The sequence below is a fragment of the Littorina saxatilis genome, linkage group LG14 (genome assembly GCF_037325665.1).
Source record: "Littorina saxatilis isolate snail1 linkage group LG14, US_GU_Lsax_2.0, whole genome shotgun sequence".
Classification (NCBI taxonomy): Eukaryota; Metazoa; Mollusca; class Gastropoda; order Littorinimorpha; family Littorinidae; genus Littorina; species Littorina saxatilis.
In genome coordinates this window covers 25,079,580-25,102,103 of record NC_090258.1, presented here as the reverse complement: position 1 = coordinate 25,102,103, position 22,524 = coordinate 25,079,580, and the positions used below count along the sequence as shown (strand labels likewise).

General features: G+C 41.9%; 2 protein-coding genes across 3 annotated transcripts in view; one reads left to right on the top strand and one right to left on the bottom strand.

Moving 5' to 3' along the window:
• Positions 1 to 11,360, top strand: part of LOC138947399 (sialin-like) — an 18,297-nt gene extending 6,937 nt beyond the window's left edge. Inside the window, exons 5-10 of the mRNA XM_070318855.1 lie at positions 2,220 to 2,315; positions 3,740 to 3,870; positions 7,017 to 7,166; positions 7,709 to 7,841; positions 8,184 to 8,425; positions 10,665 to 11,360. Of these exons, the coding sequence (XP_070174956.1) occupies positions 2,220 to 2,315; positions 3,740 to 3,870; positions 7,017 to 7,166; positions 7,709 to 7,841; positions 8,184 to 8,425; positions 10,665 to 10,841 (929 nt within the window). The 3' untranslated portion in view covers positions 10,842 to 11,360. The remainder of the gene's footprint in view (positions 1 to 2,219; positions 2,316 to 3,739; positions 3,871 to 7,016; positions 7,167 to 7,708; positions 7,842 to 8,183; positions 8,426 to 10,664) is intronic.
• Positions 11,361 to 12,829: 1,469 nt separating this feature from the next.
• The window catches only part of LOC138947398 (protein OS-9-like), a 50,489-nt gene continuing 40,794 nt past the window's right edge, over positions 12,830 to 22,524 (bottom strand). For both annotated transcript variants that reach the window (XM_070318852.1, XM_070318854.1), the window contains one exon: positions 12,830 to 18,948. In XM_070318852.1, coding sequence (XP_070174953.1) covers positions 18,745 to 18,948 — 204 coding nt within the window. In that variant the 3' untranslated portion in view covers positions 12,830 to 18,744. The remainder of the gene's footprint in view (positions 18,949 to 22,524) is intronic.

The following is a 22,524-nucleotide window of genomic DNA, read 5'->3' as shown; positions in this document are numbered from 1 at the left end:
AACACAACGACGCCCACTTACACACTAACACACACCCTTATAAGCGGGGGGTGAAAGCGTGGTGGCCAGTGACCCAAACTGAACGAACACAAACCAACGCTCGAAATTCGATTGCCCTACTTTTCTTTTCTGTTTCCTTAAAAAAAAAATAAAAAAAATCATTGACTTTACCTGCTGGTTAAAGGCACAGTAAGCCTCCCGTAAACCATCACAGAGCTCCCCGAGCGTCTATACATACAGCACAAGCATACTTCCATTTGAACGCTCACCGAACGGGAACATCCTGGCTGCTTTCTGTCGAGCGTGAGACATTTTCAACGAATTTATTTTCGTGGAGCAATCTTCTACAACAATGGCGCCTCGTTTTGGTGCTGGACGGCTGTTATGAATATACCGGAAATCACGCCCGGACAGTAAGCCTCCCGTAAACCATCACAGATACTGTCAGGCTTTGACACACAGTACAAACACCCTTCCATTTGAACGCTCACCAAACGGGAACATCCTAGGTGCCCTACGTAAAGAGCGAGCAATTTTTTAAAGAATTAATTTTGCAGATTGTCTCGAACACTTTTTGGAACCATCCTGAACTCATGTCAAAAATGAGTTACTTCCCTTCGGCCCGGAAGCAGGGTCACGCAAGGGTCGTAGCAGACGACGGTTTATGTATATCGCCGTTCCTCTCAACAGTCAAAAGCCATCGCTAGAGTTCTTGTGAACCACAGCCGTTTGTTTCGTGCATAAAAACGTGCTATTGTAGATAAGCTCACATCGAGTCGCATTCAAATGACTAACTGACGACTACATTGTGAAAAAGGGAAACTGGATCACACGGGTTCACGATGGCTCAGGGGTAAGATAAACCACGCAAAAATAAATTCTTTGAAAATTGTTTGCTCTTTACGGAGGGCACCTAGGATGTTCTCAATCGGTGAGTGTTTAAATGAAAGGGTGTTTGTACTGTGTGTAAAAGCCTGACCGTATCTGTGATGGTTTACGGGAGGCTTACTGTGCCTTTAACACTCGGTATGATCTGGGTCAGTGGAACATAACTTCCACGTGCAGCACACAGCGACACCGACACAATGACAGCAGCAGTTTCAACACTGGGTATTGTTGCAGACTTTAGCGCGCTGTCCACGATTTTTTAAAGCACGAGTTTTGGAGTTTTGCCCTACTTTGATAGGTGACGTGGTATCTAACGAGCAGTTTTTACAACTTTCCTCTGCGTGACTTATCTCGATAGGGATAGGTGAGGTCGGGGTACGTAACGCAATATCTAAACCTCCCTAATGATATACGACACCGATACATGCACAGCCTGGTGGTGACCTTTGGAGTAATATTTTACTGCTGATAATTATTTGTAAGTCAACTTTTAAAATCTAAATGATTAATTGACAGCATGTGAGACAAACATTTTTTAAAGCGTAAAATTATTTTTTTTTCATCAAGACAAGATCAGTACAATTCGAAGTTTAGACAGTTTGGAAAAAAAGAGCCCGGAAGCAGAGCACGCAAGGTCGTGTTTGCCAAAGCAGACGAATTATCTGCATGTCGCTGCTTTCTTTGAAGTCTATCGCCGCCAATGGTTTCGTGTGACTCGCAGTCGTTTGTTGCATTTTAGATTCAGACGTACACAATTATATACAGCGAGTCGCATTGAAACCACAAACTGACGACTAAATTGCGAAAAAAGGAACGTGGGTCACACGGATCCACGATAGCTCAGGGGTTGAATAAAACACGAGAACTGGTGAGTGATTTACGCATACTAAAATTAAATAGCCATTCAAACGAACTGTCATTTATGCTGTTCAATGCTAGTGCAAGTGTGTTCCATTATGTTAGAATAGCTTATTTCGTGAAAGATTCCATCGTTCTGTAAACCTCATCTGAGGCTTTAAGTGAATAATTTGTGTGCATGTATTTTATATTGGTGTTGTTGATTCAATTCATAGATTCGTGTGTTGGATGTGCTTGGCTGGAGTGAACCTTTCTGAACCGCAATGTAAAGGCAAACTCCCAATCTTTGGCAATACAATATTCTTCTTCTTCTTCTTCGTTCATGAGCTGAAACTCCCACGTTCACTCAGATTTTTGCACGAGTGGGTTTTTACGTGTATGACCGTTTTGAACCCGCCATTCAGGCAGCCATACGCCGCTTTCGGGGGAAGCATGCTGGCTATTTTCCTGTTATTCTGTATTCTGTCTGGCAGGAGGGCAGTTCGGTAACGCTATTACTTTCCCGATCGCTGGCTATCTGTGTGCGTACGGCTTTGATGGGGGCTGGCCATCAGCCTTCTACGTCCCGGGTGAGATGACGTCTGCTTCTTCTTCTTGTTTTTACATTTAGTCAAGTTTTGACTAAATGTTTTAACATAGAGGGGGAATCGAGACGAGGGTCGTGGTGTATATATGTGTGTGTGTGTGTCTGTGTGTCTGTGTCTGTGTCTGTGTCTGTGCGTGTGTGTGTCTGTGTGTGTCTGTGTGTGTGTGTGTCTGTGTGTGTGTGTAGAGCGATTCAGAGAAAACTACTGGACCGATCTTTATGAAATTTTACATGAGAGTTCCTGGGAATGATATCCCCGGATGTTTTTTTCATTTTTTTTTTATAAATGTCTTTGATGACGTCATATCCGGCTTTTTGTAAAAGTTGAGGCGGCACTGTCACACCCTCATTTTTCAATCAAATTGATTGAAATTTTGGCCAAGCAATTTTCGACGAAGCCCGGACTTCGGTATTGCATTTCAGCTTGGTGGCTTAAAAATTATTTAATGACTTTGGTCATTAAAAATCTGAAAATTGTATAAAAAAAATTAAATTATAAAACGATCCAAATTTACGTTCATCTTATTCTTCATCATTTCCTGATTCCAAAAACATATAAATATGTTATATTTGGATTAAAAACAAGCTCTGAAAATTAAAAATATAAAACTTATGATCAAAATTAAATTTTCGAAATCAATTTAAAAACACTTTCATCTTATTCCTTGTCGGTTCCTGATTCCAAAAACGAATAGATATGATATGTTTGGATTAAAAACACGCTCAGAAAGTTAAAACGAAGAGATGTACAGAAAAGCGTGCTATCCTTCTCAGCGCAACTACTACCCCGCTCTTCTTGTCAATTTCACTGCCTTTGCCACGAGTGGTGGACTGACGATGCTACGAGTATACGGTCTTGCTGAAAAATTGCAGTGCGTTCAGTTTCATTCTGTGGGTTCGACAGCTTGACTAAATGTTGTATTTTCGCCTTACGAGACTTGTTGTTCTTCTTGTTCTTGTTCTGCTTCATGTTCTTGGTCTTCTTCTTCTCCTTTTTTCAGCTGTCAGCAAGTTTATTTAGCAGCTGATAGTGATAGAGATACAAGTACGGAAAAAGTTATTTCCTTTCACTGCCATCTTCTTCTTCTTCTTCTGCGTCCATAGGCTGAAACTCCAACGTACACTCGTGTATTTTGCACGAGTGGGTTTTTACCTGTACGACCGTTTTTACTCCGCCCATACGCGGGAATGTGTGTATGTACGTTTGTGCACGTGTATGCCCATGTGTAAGTCGAGTTGTATGCATATATGTAAATGTTATTGTTTTTTTGACTCCCCTGAGTGGTCAGGATAGTCTTAGGCATGAGCAGTGTTTGACCGTCTGGCATGACATGGCGAAGGGGAGTCAAACAAAGGTAAGCATTTGATTTTCAGGTTTGTAATTCTATTATTCTAGTTTTATTTCAGGCGCCGTCGGGTTTTTGTGGTGTGTGCTTTGGATCATCTTCGCTGCAGACACTCCGGAGCAGAACCGCTTCATCTCAGACATTGAAAAACAGTACATCCAATTCTCCATAGGGAGCCGATCGACGAGCATCGTAAGATGATTACAGTCCTACTATTTGTATTGGTATTGGTATTGACATGATATCGTACTGTGAGGTTACCCTCATTAACATCGGGCTGATTCTCATAGGGGAAAGCGAGCTGCCATACAGTACGGCGCTACCCTTTTTTTGTGTGCTGCATGCGCGTATTAATGTTTCCAAGCCCTGAGACTTTTAATGATAACTTCTATTGTAATTCAATCAAGTTTGCGTTTTAATGAAACAGATCCTGTGATTGGTCAGAATGCCCCAACTCATTAAAAATTACCGGTCATTAATTGTCGATAACCACTCGCTAAAAAATCCATTAACAACCTGCTGGCGAGGCGCATGGATACAGCCTCAACTAGTCTCGGTTAACTTTGAGGGTCATTTTACAAGTAGGAAATATGAAGGCCAACGAAATACCGAGACCATAAGGTATGCGAAGTGATGACGTCGAATACGTGACGTAAGTTGATGCATGAATTCTTCCGGACTACGTCAGTCAATTCCAAAGATCGCTTTTGTGATGAAAAGAATTTGTTTTAGAGTTTGCTGTCCAGAAACCCGTCAAAAAAGAAAGGAAAATGTGTGTGAAAGAAAACAAAACAGGAGCAGAGTGATACGATAGGAATACAGAGACATATTTCTTGGGACTTGACCCTTGCAGGTAGGTGGACTGAAAGTAGTGTGTGAACAGAACAGAACCAATTCTGTCTGTTTACAACCGCATGAAAGCAGGAAAGAGATCGTCGTCAGATTGAATTACAATAACATTAACATGCTTCCATTTGAAACTTCTCAGTCTTCATCGGGGATTGACGCCCTCCCAAAGTCTAATTGAAGCCCTCCGTCGCTTCGCTCCGTCGGGCTTCAATTAGCTTTTGTTGGGCGTCAATCCCCGATGAAGACCTCGAAGTTTCAAATGGAAGCATGTTAATGTGTAAATATAGCATGACTTCCCTTCTTTGTCTCTGTTATTCTAGTGAGCAAATACCCCACGATATTGCTCCGTAGGCCTAAAGTTCGGCCATGACCTAGTCAAATAATTTGGGCAGCCGCAGAAACAAGAAAAAGGACATCTTTTATGAAATGATGACGTTTTGAATGGGAGCCAAGAAAATTTGACCACTTGATTCTGACCATGAACCCGTTGTTGATCATTTGAAAGGTCGTACCAGAGGTACAGATCTATCTCTGGTCGTGTCGATTCATAGAATCAACAACTGCGACCTCATCTGTGTTCAGATCGTCAAGCAATGCAACGAATCTTTTATCCTAAAGCCTTATGGCTCGTTTCAACAAGCATTTACAGTTCATTTATTCAGCAAACTGCAAACTCATCAATTCCTCCTGTTGGGTTGGGTGTTTAGTACAGAAATTCCTTCCACACGATAGATTTGCTGATTTGTCTCACGAAGCCGTCATCAACACGAACACAGCGATTGCTGAAGCAAACTCTGTACCTACACGACTGAGACACAAGACTGATTATTTCACAGCTGCAATGCCAACAGAGAACAAAGACGTTTTGGGTACTGACGCGGCCTTGTCAAGTCTGACCACGGACCAGCCATTTGTACGACGGAATGCACCAGAGCAAAAAGACAAATGACGTCACAGTCTCTTTCGTTTTTCATGTAACTTTTTGCCATGACGTCTTTTTATGACCGCATGCGCGTTTCCATACTGGGTAGACAAGAACCAACACTTGGCTGTATTTTGCAGACGAGGAAATGTCCAGCCGGATCTGTACTGACCCAAATCTAAAGAGTAAGAATCAAAACCGATACGAAAAATAACAATTATGTGAAGGTCTCACAGGACGACCAAACGTCCTCCTGCTTTTTGGGACCCTCTGAAATTATTCTGAGTAAAATTTCTATGAGTCCAAGGACCTCTAAAAAAAGTTATAATTGGGAGTCCCGGACCTCTACAAAAGTTATAATTGGGGGTCCCGAAACCCTCTTGGTTGGGAGCCCTGAAAAAGACGATTTTCAAACTGTCAGGATTTTCAGCGGTCTGGAAGAGTTAGAGCCCCTTTACCTCGAACAAGTTGTTATCCACGCTTCGAAAGAAAATGGTTTCATATTTAGCACACGCTGCATAGCATACACATCATAGTCAGTTGTTCGTCCCGATCACAGGTTAAAGCCGATCGGAAGCGTGGGACATGCTCCGGATGTTGTGAAAGGCTTGTCCGAGGTAAAGGATATTTTTTTTTCACATTTAGTCAAGTTATGACTAAATGTTTTAACATGGACGGGGATTCGAGACGAGAGGTCGTGGTGTGTGTGTGTGTGTGTGTGTGTGTGCGCGCGTGTGTGCGTGTGTATGTGTAGAGCGTTTCCGAGGAAACTACTAGACCCATTATTATGAAACTTCACATGAGATATCCTGGGTATAATATCCCCAGACAATTCTTTTGTTTTAACGATAATTGTATTTGATGACGTCATAGCCGGCTTTTTGTGAAAGTTGAGGCAGCACTGTCACGCCCTCATTTTTTTAACCAAATTGATTGAAATTTTAGTTAAGCTATCGTCGACAAAAGCCGGACTTCGGTATTGCATTTCAGCTTTGAGGCTTAAAAACTAATTAATGAGTTTGGTCATTAAAAATCTGAAAATTGTAATTAAAATTATTGTTTTATAAAACGATCGATCAAAAAATAATTTCATCTTATTTTTCATTATTTGCTGATTCCAAAAACATATAAATATGATGTATTTGGATTAAAAACAAGCTCTGAAATTTAAAAATATAAAAATTATGATTAAAATTAAATTAACGAAATCGATTTAAAAACTATTTCATCTTATTCCTTGTCGGTTCCTGATTCTAAAAACACATAGATATGATATGTTTGGATTAAAAACAAGCTCAGAAAGTTAAAAAGAACAGAGATACAGAAAAGAGTGCTATCCTGCTCAGCGCAACCACTCCCGCGCTAGTCTGGCTTGTCAATTTCACTACCTTTCCCACGAGCGGTGGACTGACGATGCTACGAGTATACGATCTTGGTGAAGAAATGCAGTGCGTTCAGTTTCAGTTTCATTCTGTGAGTTCGACGTCGACAGATTGACTAAATGTTGTAGTTTTGCCTTTTGCTACTTGTTTTATTTTCGGAAAACGTATAATGGTGTTTGTTTTAGAGGAAGGCAACGCCATGGAAGGCTATTTTAACGTCACGTGGTATGTGGGCTATCATGGTGGCTCACATGTGTGGGAACTACGGGGCCTACATGCTGATGACGCAGATACCCACCTACATGAAGGAGGTGCTTAAGTTTGACATCAAGGCGGTAAGTTGTTGTATGATATGATTATGGTGAATGGAACCATTTTGTGAAAGTAGGATCAGAATTACGGGGCCTACATGCTGCCGACACAGACATACCCTCCTACATGTATCTTACACATGCAATAAGACTATTCTCAGGTTTTTTTTGACAATTTTGTATCTTTCTGCCTGGTTGGCTCTCTCGTATTACTTGTGACAAAGGTGAGTCGCATGACCATTTACTTTTCTAATCTCCGTCGTCTTATCTCTCTGTCTCTCTCCTCTCTCTCAATCTTTCTATTGTTATTGCATGAACCTCGTTATTATAACTATCTTTTTTGTTCGTTTTAACCCGATTACAAATTCAGAGTTAATTAGTTATTATCTTGGCTGTTTAAAACGTATTGTATGAATATATATGTAATGTATAATGTTATGTATGTCTAAAAGATAAAGTTTTGAATCTGAATCTGTCTACCACCCCAACTCTCTCTCTTTGTGAATGTGAAATGTTGTGTTGTTAGAACAGCATATATTCGTGAATGTGAAATGTTGTGTTGTCAGAACGGCATAAATTCCATGGTACCTTACCTGACGTTCTGGTTGTGTATCACGCTGGCCTGCATCCTGGCGGACTGTCTCATCTCACAGAAAATCTTGTCTGTTGGGGCTACTCGTAAAATCATGACTGCCTTGGGTAAGTGTAGGCTGACTTTCTCATCTCGCGGAACATCTTCTCTGTCGTGGTTACTCGTAAAATCATGACTGCCGTAGGTAGCTAGACAGCATAACTCCAGATGCAGAACTGTCGGAAACTGTTGAAAGCCTGCGCCAAACTTGCCAGTTCATAACACCAGCAGGCCTCAAACTATGAGTGACACAACCTTCGAACGCTGAAGAAGAAGACAAATTCAGGTAATGTGGAACTTTAACGTTGTAAATTCATGGATCATAATTCGTATCTCAGGTACAATAGGACCAGAGTGCTCTATGATTGGGTCGGGATTAATGCACTGTACGCGCTGTGTCTGTATCTCAGGTACAATAGGACCAGGCTGCTTTTTGATTGGGACGGGACTAATGGACTGTACGCAGCGGACAGAAGCCGTGCTCTTGTTGATCGTCACGGTGGGGATGTGTGGCTTTCGCTTCTCTGGCTACTACGTCAACCACGGTGACATCGCCCCAGCCTATGCCGGCACCATGTTCGGCATTTCCAACACTGCAGCAACCATCCCCGGCATCCTGGCTCCCTTTGTCGTGGCCTATCAAACCCCCACTGTAAGTGTATCTGATATTGACATCCCCGGCATCCTGGCTTTCTTTGTCGTGGCCTATCAAACCCCCCACTGCAAGTGTATCTGATATTGACATCCCCGGCATCCTGGCTTTCTTTGTCGTGGCCTATCAAACCCCCCACTGTAAGCGTATGTGCTATTGACATCCCCGGCATCGTGGCTTCTTTTGTCGTGGCCTATCAAACCCCCACTGTAAGTGTATCTCATATTAACATCCCCGGTATTCTGGCTTTCTTTGACGTGGCCTATCAAACCCCCACTGTAAGCGTATCTGATATTGATATCCCCGGTATCCTGGCTTTCTTTGTCGTGGCCTATCAAACCCCCCACTGTAAGTGTATCTGATATTGACATCCCCGGCATCCTTTGTCGTGGCCTATCAAACCCCCCACTGTAAGTGTATCTGATATTGACATCCCCGGCATCCTGGCTCCCTTTGTCGTGGCCTATCAAACCCCCCACTGTAAGCGTATCTGATATTGACATCCCCGGCATCCTGGCTCCCTTTGTCGTGGCCTGTCAAACCCCCCACTGTAAGCGTATCTGATATTGACATCCCCACCATCCTGGCTCCCTTTGTCGTGGCCTATCAAACCCCCACTGAAAGTGTATCTGATATCAGGGACCTATATTTAGAGGTCTATGCTGATATTGACATCCCCGGCATCCTGGCTCCCTTTGTCGTGGCCTATCAAACCCCCACTGTAAGCGTATCTGATATTGACATCCCCCGCATCCTGGCTCCCTTTGTCGTGGCCTATCAAACAACCACTGAAAGTGTATCTGATATTGACATTCCCGGCATCCTGGCTCCCTTTGTCGTGGCCTATCAAACCCCCACTGTAAGCGTATCTGATATTGACATCCCCGTATATTCAAAAGAACGGAAATCCTATCAATTTCGTAAATGGTTTTGAAGCTAGACCTCCAAAGGATGACGAACTTCCAGGATTGGATGACCTCTAGACTTACCACAGTCTGGTTGACCAGAGGCAGAGTCAAATTTCAAGGTCACAGCGTGGTCGTGTTCGTGTGAAAAAAAGTGAAATGATCAGTTTCTCGAACGATTTTGAAACTAAAACTTGTGATCGACAAGAAGAAGAAACTAGATCTAATCTTGGAAGCTTCAAACACTTCCACGGTTGGAAGTCTTACTAGATAGTTTATGACCAAATTGTCTGGTTGAGGGTCACAGTGGGGTCAAGTTTTGGTCAGAATGTAGGAAATTCTCCGCACTTCTTGAATGCATATGGAGCTAGAGAAGCAGATGACGTCTTGGGTTCTTATTACGTATGAAGAAGGTGAGTCGTATGAAGAAGGTGAGTCGTATGAAGAAGGTGAGTCGTATGAAGAAGGTGAGTCGTATAAGGATTTGCAACTCTTGGTTTTTTTAAGCGATATTTACCATTGCTTTCATAAGCTGCGCGTCACCTAAATTCCATTTCCCAGCTGAGGAAGTCTTTTAGGCAAGACCTAGACCTGTATCGCGGTTTACACGAAGTTACAACAGGGAGGTGCCTTCAAATTCACTGGCCCTTTTGACATTTAGGCAAGTTTTAATCAAATGAATGCCGATAGTCTGTGTGTATGTGTGTGTGTGTGTAGAGCGATTCCCAGAAAAGTACGGAACAGATCTTCATGAAACTGTACATGTAAATTCTTCCCGATTATATCTTCTCATTTTTTTTTTATAAATGCCTTCAGTTACGTCATATCCGGCCATATATGTTATGTTTGAATTGACACTCTTATCAAATACAACGAACAGCTTTAAAAAAATGCAAATTTGGTATCAGTCATGTGGTCATTGTACCGAGACAGCGGTGTTTCGGTTAGCCAGGGCATAGTCTGGGTCAAGACTTCTTTTTAGTTCAGTTGTGATGTTTAGGCTGACAGATTGACTTAATGAGATACGATACTGATACATGCCCAGCCTAGCGGTGACCTCACAAGACACTTTGCACTGCTAACGTGAAAAATTCACCGAGACAAACTTCTTTCTCCAAACTCTGTCATTTCCCCAAGGCACACACATAGAAGTGACAGAATTGTATCGCGACGCAGCTGTTTGAATTGTGACGTCTGGTCGAACTTGGTTTCGCTTTTGGCGTCAGACTTTTCACTTTGGAAGTCAGGGTCAAAAAGTGACGTCTTGGTTTGTTTACTTTAGTGGATGTCATATCTTTTGAATGTTTTAATATCGCTTTACGTTTTCTCTGCAGGGGACAAGAGAGGAATGGCTGCACGCTTTCTATGTGGTAGTTGTCTTTGACTTCGTCGGTGCCATCTTTTTTGCCGTTTTTGCACAGGGTTCGATTCAACCCTGGGGTCTTCCAGACACCGACATTGTTAGTATCACCGTATCGGAAACTGAAAAGGGAGAGGAAGACGAGACATAGAATACGTTGCACGGTGTCTGCGTGGAGCTTCTGCAGAGGATCCTCCCTTTAAAGACCTCAACAATCTGAGAAATGTGACCCTCCACCACGGAATGAGTCGCATGTCACCTTTTCATGATTTTCATATTTTTACATTTTCTTAAAGAGTTTGTTATTCTCTATCCAGTGGTGAAAACCGTTTTAGAAAAGAGTGAACACTTTTCGAGTTATAAGCCTGTGACTATGGTGACCCTCACACTGTTACCAGACACTCCCCGGACTTATATTAAGCCTAGCGCAGAACCGCGCGAGGTGACATGCGACTCATTTTGCGGAGTCTGCGGGTCGATCGTCACCAGTGCAGTTCGACAGTATCAGGTTTTGGATTTTTTTTCATGACAGTTTGTGTGTTTGTTGCCAAATAGCAGATTTGAAACTATTCCTAATGTGAAATGACACCCCCTAGCTCATTCACAAAATATGTTACCTTTGTCCAGGAATGTTCAAAGTGTTGGGCGTTTGCCTTAGTTCTGAATTATGTACATGTGTTCTGCGCGTTCTTAGAATCCGGTTTCATTCTAGAATGGACCGGGTCCAGGTTGGAATTCTAACCCTGCGCAAGTACAGGGGTGCCATTCTAGAATGAAACCCTTGTTGCTGGTCCATTCTAGAATCGGCCCTGCGCAAGGTTGGAATTTGGGTCCAAGTTGGAATAGTCATTTCAGTTAGACTATCACACAGCCAAAGCCACAAATGTGGATTTTCTGTTTGTTTTTGTTTTTTGTGTGTTTGGTTGGTTTTTTTTCCCGGTTTTTTACACTTTACTCAAAGACATCGTGAATTGGGATTGTGATGTTCTGAAAGTGATTACGATTTTGAGAGACACTCAGCACTGATCGCTACGAACGGAAATTTCCGGACTGACAGTGTTTTGCCGATCTCGCTTGTAACTTTTAATCTTATTCATATACATGAAGAGTTTGAAACGTGGGCATATCACAGTTTGGAAGGTAGGGATTCTGATAGATTAAATAAAAACTGTCAAACTTTTAGGCATGGAATTCCCCTTTGAGAGTATTTGTTGTGGTAGTACAACTACTATGAATTGCTTTCAATGTTTTTCCCATAATATTATAAAACCAGACAAAAGTTGTTGTTGATTTCTGTTTTTGTTAATGTCAACTTTTTTTTAAACCTGTGACAACAGCTCTATAACTCACTCTGTCCTTCTGTTGGTCTGTCTGTCGGTTAGTCGGTCTGACCGTCTGTCTGTCTGTCTGTCTGTCAAAAAAATTGTCAAAAAACCGGACATTTCCGAGAGGGAGACAGCGCTGACATTGCAAGCGGCCGCAACCGGCTCTCATCACAAAAACAACTGCCCTGCAAACAATACCGCCCTGGTAGTCCCCCTTGCTATGGTCTGCCTTTGTTTATTGCGTACTCAGGAGTGTCAACTTTCTTGACATGACATGACATCGCAAGATCGCCAAAGGATTTTTTTCAGGGGTAGACAAATCAGCCCCATTTTATCAAAGGGAAGGTGCAGGTGGAGATAATTCAAGGGAAGACAACTCTGTCTTACCTACAAACATTACGGCCCCCTTTATTCAAGGGTTTCATTCTAGAATGGCACCCCTGTACTTGCGCAGGGTTAGAATTCCAACCTGGACCCGGTCCATTCTAGAATGAAACCGGATTCTAAGTTCGCGCAGAACACATGCATGCGATCATGGTATTCAAATGTCAATATTTTGAATGACAGTCTTGCTGAAATATAAAGCTTAAGGGACAGCCTGTCTGTGTGTTAATGCCTGTGTGTGTGTGTGTGTGTGTGTGTGTGTGTGACTTTTTGACTTGGTTTTGGTTAAGTTCTGAGAACTCCAGAAGAAAGTCTGCAACAAAGATACACATCAGTTATTCTTGCACAATTTCTGAATAACCACACTTACTTTGACTCGTACACATTTACAAAGAAACAAACACACAAGTGAAGACTACAAACCGCTGCATAATTTGTTCATCCAAATTTATTCATTCACCCACAAAATCTCCAAAACATTCAAAGAAATGTAAAATTGCAAACCACAAAAGCAGGGAAATGCCTCTTATCTGTTGGAACAAGGTAAGTTGGGTGTGCGGGTGAAAGCGTATTGTTGTGAGAGTGTCAATCATCTTTAAAACATATATAAAATATAGGTAGGGCCCACCTGAAGACATTTTCCACCACCAAGTGCTCGTAATCCCACTTGAAGTGCAAGATTGATAACATTTTCCAGTCTTGCTTCAGATGACAAAACCATCTCATGGTAAAACAAATTGAAAAAAAACCAACAACGGGAAAAGCAAACATTTTCCAGTATTCCTTTTGATGACAAAACCATCTCATGGTAAAAAAAAAAACGAATAGAAAAAACCCACAAAAAAACGGGAAAAACAAAACCAACACGTTACAAAATGCACAAGTGTCGAGCTTAATATGGCATTTTACCACCCACCAACATCTTCCCAACCTGATACATACAACAAAATAAACACATTTCAAAACTAGGACAATTAACTTCTTCTTCTTGTCGATCACACCTCTACACTGTTAGCCCGGACAGCTAGACAGAACAATTAACCAACTTCATTTAGAAATCAAAATGTAATAATTCTGGTTGACTTCCTCTCAGAGAACAAACGAATGTTTAAGGCTATCAGCCATAGATGTTTTTAGGATGAAAAAGAGGCATATAATCATCTAACTGGTTGTTTTCGTTTTGATCCAATATCACTCTGATATTAACTTTGCACAAATATTCAGCTGTTGTTTTGCATTTTAATACTGAGCTGCCTTGATACAAACTGAGACATTCTCCATACACTCTTGCAACACAATTAAAAATAGAGCAACAACAATAAAAAAATAAAATAAGATATATACTGAACTCCAAAAGAAACGCAAGTTAAGAGTTATTTAAGGTTTTGTTAAAATTCATGCACTAAAGGTGGGTTTCAGGGGAAAATTCTGCACGAGCATGAGTTAGCATAGTGTCCTGCACGTAGCCTGTGAAAATCACGTGTGCAGCGCCCAGAGTGCGCTCTCTGCAGCGTGCTGAAGATTGAGACTGTTTTTTGCTCGCGCAGCCCACACAAAAGCTGCCAGACCGGATTTTTTTCGTTAACAGTCCTCAGCTCACACAAGGAACAAAAACCTGTCTCCGTCCACTGTCTGAAATCAGCCATTTGTACAGTAGAAGCATGCCAAGACTGAGCGCCATTGACCGGGAGAGAGCAATCGGGCAATTGCAAGCTGGAAATCGCCCAGCTGCCATTGCAAATGTCATGGGCGTGGCAACCTCGACCATCTGTCGTCTGTGGACCCGATTCCAAGCCAGCGGCAGCACCCGGGATGGCGCTAGAAGCGGACGACCTCGTGTGACTACTGCTCGCCAGGACCGGGTCATCTACCGTCAGCACCTGCGCCAACCGTTCCTCCCGGCTACAGAAACCTCCAGGAACACCGTTGGAACCCATGGCGCTCCCATCTCGGGCACCATGACACGACGCCAACCACCTGTACTGCAGGCGCCCTGCTCGCCGCACATTGCTTACTGCACAGCACAGGCAGCAGCGACTGCAGTGGGGACATCAACACCTCAACTGGAACCAGCGGCAGTGGCGGGACATCCTTTTTACGGACGAAAGCCGCTACTGCATCAGCCACGCAGACGGCCGCATCAGGGTGTGGCGAAGACGCAACCAGAGGTACGCCGCCAACAACATCCTGCAACACAACGCCTGGGGAGGCCCCAGCGTCATAATCTGGGGTGGGATAGGCCTCAACCGTCTTGTGGGCCCCGTGGTCTTCCAAGGCATCGGCCCTGGGCGTGGAAACGGCGTGAATGCACAGCGGTACATCAACCAGGTCCTGGGACCCACAGTCGTGCCGTACTTCCAACTCCACGGCAACCTTACCTTTCAGCAGGACAACGCTTGCCCCCACACCGCGAGGGCCACCACGGCCTTCCTGCAGCAGAACAACATCAGGGTGATGCCCTGGCCCTCCCTGAGCCCGGATATGAATCCCATTGAACACTTATGGGACATTTTGCAAAGGGAGCTGAATGCCTTCCAGCCGAGGCCAACAACCGCACCCCAGTTGGAGCAGGCCATCAGGCAAATCTGGACCACCATCAACATGGCCACTGTCAACCGCCTGGTGCGCTCCATGAGAGCCAGATGTCAGGCCCTTGTCAACGCCAATGGGGGACACACGCGTTACTGAGCCTGGCGGTGAGAACTTTCTTTCGGTAACGTTTTTTTGTTAGTGACAATCAAAGAACATTGCCCCAAGATGCTTTGTACCAATTTTCGTGAAATTCGTTCGATTCGATCTCGTCAAAATGAAATGCCAAAGAATGAAATTAAATTTCTTGAAATTTCAACTTGCGTTTCTTTTGGAGTTCAGTATATAAATAAATACAAGAAAGAAAAGACATACTTTATATACATTTATACTTTCCAATTGGGAAAAAGGCTCAACATGCAAGATTACCAGTTCTGTAAATCTACATCTCATGAGCAATTCTTGGATCTGAAAGTTGCTGGCTATTTGTAAATTCATGCTTGGGACATTTTTCTAAACTTATTCACAAGCTAAATCACGCAACCTACATCTCCAGTCCATCAATTCCTGTAGTTTTCACACACACAACATTTTTTAATGAGATTTCACACAGACACATGCACACACACACACAAATAAACAGTCACACACACACACACACATGGCAGGTGTACAACAGTACATACATACCAGCACTGAGATTAAACTATGAGTATGACAAGACATTTCAGACAACTTCACAGCTTACAACGACTGTGCAGATCAACGGAGCACAGCTATCACACCAAACATACACCAACCTATGATGGCATGTAAACCTTTATGCCCTCTTGGTATTTTTAGTTTGGGCACAAAACTTCATTTTGATGTAAGCAACAACTACAACAACAAAACAAAAAGCACAACAACACACATACACAAAACAAATAAAAGTGGAAAGCAAAATCATTAACCCAAGAACTAAAAACGAAAAGCTAAAATGCAAAAAATACCCAATTTAAAAAGCAAAAAAGAACCATAAACCCAAATCAGGTACTGTGGTACCTGAGATAAAAGGACAGCCTTGGGACAAGTCAGAAGCGTACCTACATTGCAGGTGGCCTGTCATGACAGGTATATTGTGATAGAGATAATAGACCAAGGGACAACAAAAGGTGTCCTCTCATGGAAGTGGCCTTGCATTACAGATACCACTGCAGATAACCTTGTTGACCCTATAAGTACACTCAAACCAAAAGCCTAAAATTCATTGAAAAGAACAGTGTTTGTAAAAGATTAAGTAATGTCATGAGGCTTTGTGCATTGAAAAAGAGCAAACTTCAAAAACTAAAACCTCCAGGAACAAAACTCTCATTCCAATAACAAAGGGGACTGAATATCAATCAATCAATCAATCAATGAGTCTTATATCGCGCATATTCCGTGGGTACAGTTCTAGGCGCTCTGCAGTGATGCCGTGTGAGATGAAATTTTATACGGCCAGTAGATAAATATATACACACAGCAGAAAATCAACCCTGACTCAAACATTTAAAACTGTTTTAGCCACCAAAACAATTATGCAAGCATGCCTGAGCTGACAGAAAAAAAACCAATATTTTATTGTGTGAAGGTAAAACAAATAAACAGTATTTATGATGAATTCTGTTTTTATTCCTGGAGTTTTACGTACAATTACTAGTGTATTGGAATGTACAGAAATTAACAGAAAAAAATGTCACGGTTGTCATGCAAAGCTTGCAAAGCTTCACAACCTAAACCAATAAATACACACATGTACGCAAAGCTTCACAACCTAAACCAATAAATACAGTTTAAGTAACACACGCTCACTAGCTCCTATTTGAGACTCACCCATGTACATTGTACATCCCAACACATCAAAACATTATTCAAGGTCAGAGAGAGAGAGAGAGAGAGAGAGAGAGAGAGAGAGAGAGAGAGAGAGAGAGAGAGAGAGAGAGAGAGAGAGAGAGAGAGAGAGAGAAAGACAACTGGTGTTCATACTTGATTATCCACAAGTTTGACATGGTTCACAGTCTAGTATCACAGTTGTATTCAAGTCTTCATTACATTTTGACTCAAACTCTTAACTAGCTTTGAAACAATCAGAATCAACTTGGTTTACATGAGCAAGCACTGAGATGACTTTTCAGTCAAGATGCAGGTAAAAGTTTCACTACATGCTTTGAACGCAATTTCATTTTCACAAATGTTGTGCTACATGAATAGTAGTTAACTTGTACAGTCAGTATCAAAACTCTACCAACTATCCACACATAAAAAGCAGACAAGAATTTGTTTTGATTAAAAACATTTGTTTGATAGAATTCAAAGCGATTACAGTAGAACTCACCCTTAACCCCCCCCCCTTTTTGTTAAGACCTTGATGTTTTTTAGTTTTTTTAGTTTAACCTCTTAAAATATATCTCCCTCCTTTCTATGACCTGATTTATTTGAAAGATTTAAAAGGTAGGTTCTACTGTTTCAGACCATTCACCTTTTGTGAACTGTTTGACATTTCAACTTCACGTGCAGAGACAGCATCACATCCTGTTTAAACTGTTTCACACAAACACCTGGCACACACCAAAAACACAGCCTGAGGAACAACACAAACATTTATGCATCTTTAACATGGATTGTTCACAAACAGCTTTTTGCATGTATATCTTTTTCTGGTCACGTTACCCTAAACCTACATGTATTTTTGTTTGGCCTAATAGCCTAGACAGCTATATATAAGCACATGCTATCGTTTACCAGAAAGAAGGCACATTCGAGCCTGGCCAGGCTACCTTGCAGTCAGGCTATGGTACAATACTAAAGTGGGTACGGTGATTGCGTGCAAAGTCAGACAATGCATGAATAAATGATAAGAACATCAGAAATAAAGGCTGGCAATTATTGGTTGCCACGCAAGTGTGGGAGGAAAAAAACAAACAAAAAAAAACACCATGGATTGTTCACAATTCTGACTTGCAAATTACAACCACTGACAATGACACACATGCATGCAGTCCGACTTGGATGCAAGTCTATGCAAACACAGAGACACAGTCAGTGAAGACAGACAGACAGACAGACAGACAGACAGACAGACAGACAGACAGACAGACAGACAGACAGACGACAGACAGACAGACAGACAGACAGACAGACAGACAGACAGACAGACAGACAGACAGACAGATGCACGCATGCACACATACAAGTAAAATATTACACAAACACACCACAACATTGAACATAACCAAACACTTGCAACCAGTATTTTTGCCACACACATTGCTAAATTTGATAACCAATGACTAGACACTATGAGCGACCGTCCAACACAAGAACAGGCATAAGCAATAAGTCCACAGGCACATGTTCGACAATCGTATTTGTCACCATGGATTTCTGATCCGTAAACATCTTTTTAGCAAAGTTAAAATGGAAAAGGATTTTGCAATTTTCACATTTGATTCAATTGCCAAAGTTGTTTTTCATATCAAAATAACCACAGAAGTTCAATTCTTTTTTTTTGGGGGTGCGCACTGAGGAAGCAGCCTGGATGTTAATTTTCAGTAAGTCTTCAAGTGGAGGGATTATCTTATCCTGTGAAACAGCCTGACCAGATCTGAGATGGTGCAGCAAATCCTTTACTGGTGAAGGACTGCAGTACGTGCCTTCAAGTTGACAGGACAAAGATGCATGGCCATAGGTCCTTTTGGTTACACTTACAGAGGGGGGAAAATATTCTGTTGAGTCCTTGCCAGACTGGAATGAATTGTTGGATAATCTTACGAATATGAAGTTCTTTGCAAATTTTCACAAGCCTTGTTCTGTAAGTGTAGGGGCCTCGTCAGTTGAAACTTTGCCGTCATCATCGGATGTGTCATCGCTGCCTGTTTGAGATGAGTGACCGGTATTACCATCAGTGTTTTCTCCAATGTTTTCATCAAAGATAAAGTTGTAGTTGTCTTCCAACGATGACTGTCGCTTTTGTTCCTTCACTGCATCTGTGCTGCCTCCCTGCAACACAGACCAGATAACTTGATCCTACAAAGGTCAGAGAGACCGTGCATTTGATAACTAAACTCTGGAGAGAGATGGGAGATTTATGAATATGAATTGTGAGTTGATACGATGATTTGCACCAAGAGTTTGCAGTCACGTTTAAGGAATTATTCCTATTTAATGCTGTAACAGTATCTCAAAGTTTAACTCATTCGAGGCGCAGCTAAATTTCCCCTGTGTTCCCTGCCAACGCGCGATTTAGAGCCATTTTGAAAAAAATATTAAAAATCAACAACACAAGATAACCTTACATACCTTATGTTTTTGCAAAGTTTGAAACTTACTCTTTTAGAAAATATATGAAACATTTGAAAGTACATACCTTTTGTTGTCTTCATATCCACGCAAAATATCCAATTTGAAGCAAAACAAAAAAACTTTCTACGTCATGGGTTCATCATACACAATGTCATGATCGACACTTGCATTGCCCGAATCATCACCCAAATGATCGTCCATTGGCACAAAATCGTCACCAGAATCTAAAATATCATCTCCACTATCATCATCACTGAGGTCAAGATCAGAACCGTACTGAATAACACGTTCTAGCACTCTTTTCAAGTTACTACGTCTCAGCAGAACGATCCGCCATCTTGGAAAAGTCAAAACACGTGGGTCGCACACCGTCAACAAAATTTTTATTAATCCCAACAATTTAAGGGAAGGAACTGTTTACAGTGAATGGTACCACTGTAGACAGATAGAAGTTCATTGCAGGGGTTGTTTCCCTTGGTCAGCAGGACCGTTTACACCGTTAAAAATTCGTGATATCCGTCGGAACTCAAGTGCCGGCACGCAGCCAACGCTAAACACAGATGTCGGAATTCCAGTTCCGACGCGCCTCGAATGAGTTAATGTTGTTCTACGTTTTCTTTTAAGTTAGTTGTTATTTTACACACCACAAACAAATTTCTCTGTTGAGATAATAAAGTCTTCTATGTCTATAACAATAGCTTCACACATGTGTATATCATGCAAATGAGGTCAAGGGGTCAAACTATAACCCCAACACATGCCCAATTTGATGCAGGTAATAGCAAGATCTAGATCAGAACTTTTCAGAACGTGTACGGGAACGTGTACGGGTAACGTCATCAAATCTAGTTTTTACATCACGCGTTTGCCAAGATCTACAGTCTTGGTGGGAGCAAAACAACGTCTGCATTTGGAACATAGGAGAAAAAAGTGAGTCACGGGTGACGCAATATCTACACATACACATACACTACAGGTCTTTGCTACACGTTCGACCATCTAGAACACTGTAATCACTCATCTCATGTCAATTATACATTAACATGCTTCCATTTGAAACTTCGAGGTCGTCATCGTTGATTCACGCCCGACACGACGGAGGGCTTCAATTAGACTTTGGGAGGGCGTCAATCCACGATGAAGACCGAGAAGTTTCAAATGGCAGCATGTTAATGTTATTGTAATTCAATCTGACGACGATCTCTTTCCTGCTTTCATGCGATGGTTAACAGACAGAATTGGTTCTGTTCTGTTCACACACTACTTTCAGTCCACCTACCTGCAAGGGTCAAGTCCCAAGAAATATGTCTCTGTATTCCTATCTTATCACTCTGCTCCTGTTTTGTTTTCTTTCACATACATTTTCTCTTCTTTTTTGACGGGTTTCTGGACTGCAAACTCTAAAACAAATTCTTTTCATCACAAAAGCGATCTTTGGAATTGACTGACGTAGTCCAGAAGAATTCATGCATCAACTTACATCACGTATTCAACGTCATCACTTCGCATACCTTATCAGGCATGGGAATTGGAGATTGTACAAAAGGCGGAAAATTTATAACTGAAGACGCGAAGCGTCAAGTCGACGGCGCGAAGCGCCTAGCCTTACTAGGGGGGTCCGGGGGCATGCCCCCCCGGAAAAAAAGTTCTCCAAAGAACCCAGATGGTGCAATCTGGTGTCATCTGAGCTCCAAGTTTGCCATTAAATTCTGTTTTTAGAATCAGATTTTTTAGTACAAAAATGTACCAATTTTTGCTTTTTTGAAGAAAAAAAATATATACATGTATTATATGGTTTAAATTTGTAAAAAAATTGATCTTCTTGAGACAAACAGGAAAATGTAACTTGTAACACAATCTGTGCAATCTGGTTTACTTTCAAGACATAAAAGTTCAATAACTGAGGCGGGCGGTAGCAGTGCGTGAACAAAGTACGGAAAGTTTTCGCGGGCTTTTGCGCAAAGGCCAAAGTAACCGGTGCTTTTTTTGTGTGCCTCCCCCCTTTATTTTTTCGGCGGACACTTTTGCATTTTCGGCGGAACAAAAAAAAAATTCGGCGGAAATCCGCCGTTCGGCGGACAATTCCCATGCCTGCTTATGGTCTCGGTATTTCGTTGGCCTTCATATTTCCTACTTGTAAAATGACCCTCAAAGCTAACCGAGACTAGTTGAGGTTGTATCAATGCGCCTCGCCAGCAGGTGGTTAATGGCTTTTTTAGCGAGTGGTTATCGACAATTGTAATTCAATCAAGTTTGCGTTTTAATGAAACAGATCCTGTGATTGGTCAGAATGCCCCAACTCATTAAAAATTACCGGTCATTAATTGTCGATAACCACTCGCTAAAAAATCCATTAACAACCTGCTGGCGAGGCGCATTGATACAGCCTCAACTAGTCTCGGTTAGCTTTGAGGGTCATTTTACAAGTAGGAAATATGAAGGCCAACGAAATACCGAGACCATAAGGTATGCGAAGTGTAAGTTGATGCATGAAATCTTCCGGACTACGTCAGTCAATTCCAAAGATCGCTTTTGTGATGAAAAGAATTTGTTTTAGAGTTTGCTGTCCAGAAACCCGTCAAAAAAGAAGGGAAAATGTGTGTGAAAGAAAACAAAACAGGAGCAGAGTGATACGATAGGAATACAGAGACATATTTTTTTGGACTTGACCCTTGCAGGTAGGTGGACTGAAAGTAGTGTGTGAACAGAACAGAACCAATTCTGTCTGTTTACAACCGCATGAAAGCAGGAAAGAGATCGTCGTCAGATTGAATTACAATAACATTAACATGCTTCCATTTGAAACTTCTCGGTCTTCATCGTGGATTGATGCCCTCCCAAAGTCTAATTGAAGCCCTCCGTCGCTTCGCTCCGTCGGGCTTCAATTACCTTTGGTCGGGCGTCAATCCCCGATGAAGACCTCGAAGTTTGAAATGGAAGCATGTTAATGTGTAATTAATGACCGGTAATTTTTTAATGAGTTGGGGCATTCTGACCAATCACAGGATCTGTTTCATTAAAACGCCAACTTGATTGAATTACAATAAATATTAACAGCTGAAATGTTGTCACAAGCACTCCCAGGCCATGAACCATGCTGAGTCAGTACTTCCATGGCATTGTTTTTTCTTGGCTCAGAGAGAGAGACAGAGCATAGAGTCAGAATTCAACAACAAACAGACAGGAAATAACTTAAAAGCACTTCTGAAAAAACCCACATGATGCTATTTCACTAAATGATGTCCTTATTATTTTGACCTAGGAATTGTAAAG